At 43.5% G+C, this 1,362-nt stretch overlaps 1 protein-coding gene across 1 annotated transcript in view; it reads right to left on the minus strand.

The window, feature by feature from the left end:
- Rad54l (RAD54 like) overlaps positions 1-1,362 on the minus strand; it is a 28,141-nt gene that overhangs the window by 9,000 nt on the left and 17,779 nt on the right. The window contains exon 11 of the mRNA XM_005371488.3: positions 315-441. Coding sequence (XP_005371545.1) covers positions 315-441 — 127 coding nt within the window. The remainder of the gene's footprint in view (positions 1-314; positions 442-1,362) is intronic.

The raw sequence follows: 1,362 nt of genomic DNA on the forward strand, positions 1-1,362 counted from the left end.
AAAAAAAAAAAAAAAAAAAAAAGAGGTTCTGGAGTGCTGGCAAGGATATGTCTTGTTCAGGAGGCTAACTGTACCAACAGAAGTGCTTCTTCACCAGGCTGATAAGAACAAAACCAGGCTAAAGGGCTCCCCAGAAATGGAACTTACCCTGTAAAACTTTGTTACTTATTCAGTGACAATTCATGGCACAGATCCCACTCCTTCTCCCAAACACCAGTCCTTAAAGGCTCCAGACAGCCACGCCCACAGATCGGGGCAGTTCCCAAGCTTAGAAGATCTCAAATCATTTGGCTGACCAGAGTTGAAACTATTACCTGTTCACGATACTGATGAGCTCCCGCAGACGTTCCTCCCCTCGCTGTCTGTCTGCCTCACTGGCAGCTGCATCTCGACTCTTCAAAATTGGCAACTCAAAATGCTTCTTAAACTCCTGGGCAGTTCCTAAACTCAGGAGAGAATTAAGAATATTAAAGAATGTAAGGGCGGAATGATTTTTCTTGCTGCTACTAATGACAAACCATCTTGTCACCAAACACCCTCCCTGCTGAGAATAAAGCTGAAAAAATACAAACAACTTTACTTAATGAATCAGACAGCAAAATAGTTAAGATTTGAGTCCCTATTATAGTTAGATAGAAATACCCTGATTAAAAAGACCTTATAGTAATTGTTAATGAACTAAAATTACAACTATAAGATAAAGACACAGAACTAAAAACTTAAGAAATAAAAACAAGAACGGGGCAGTGGTGATGCACTAGGCCAGCCTAGTCTATTCCAGGTCAAGTAGGGCTGAGGTATCTCTCTAGCCCTTCATTTATTTGTATGTTTGTTTGTTTGTTTGTTTTAAGGCAGAATTTCTTTGTGTTGCCCTGGCTTTCCTGGACATCATTCTCCAGACCAGGCAGGCCTCAAATTCACAGAAATCCACCTACCTCTGCCTCCAGACTGCTAGGATTAAAGGCATATACCACCACTGCCCAACTCTATACTTATTTATGTGCCAGGTGGTGGTAGCGTACGCCTTTAACCCCGGTACTCAGGAGGCAGAGGCAGGTGGATCTCTGTGAGTTCGAGACCAGCCTGGTCTACAGAGCTAGTTCCAGGACAGGCTCCAAAGCTACACAGAGAAACCCTGTCTCAAAAAAAAAAAAAAAAGAAATTGAAACTTTTAAAAACTGTGGTAGAGAGCAGTCAAAAACACCTATGCACTGCTGTGAACAATGGTCTTGTACCCTGTAAAGATTTGCCACTTGTACTGGTTTAAAAAATGCTGAATGGCCGGGCGGTGGTGGCGCACGCCTTTAATCCCAGCACTCGGGAGGCAGAGGCAGGCGGATCTCTGTGAGTTCGAGACCAGCC

This window comes from Microtus ochrogaster, unplaced genomic scaffold (genome assembly GCF_000317375.1).
Source record: "Microtus ochrogaster isolate Prairie Vole_2 unplaced genomic scaffold, MicOch1.0 UNK110, whole genome shotgun sequence".
Classification (NCBI taxonomy): domain Eukaryota; kingdom Metazoa; phylum Chordata; class Mammalia; order Rodentia; family Cricetidae; genus Microtus; species Microtus ochrogaster.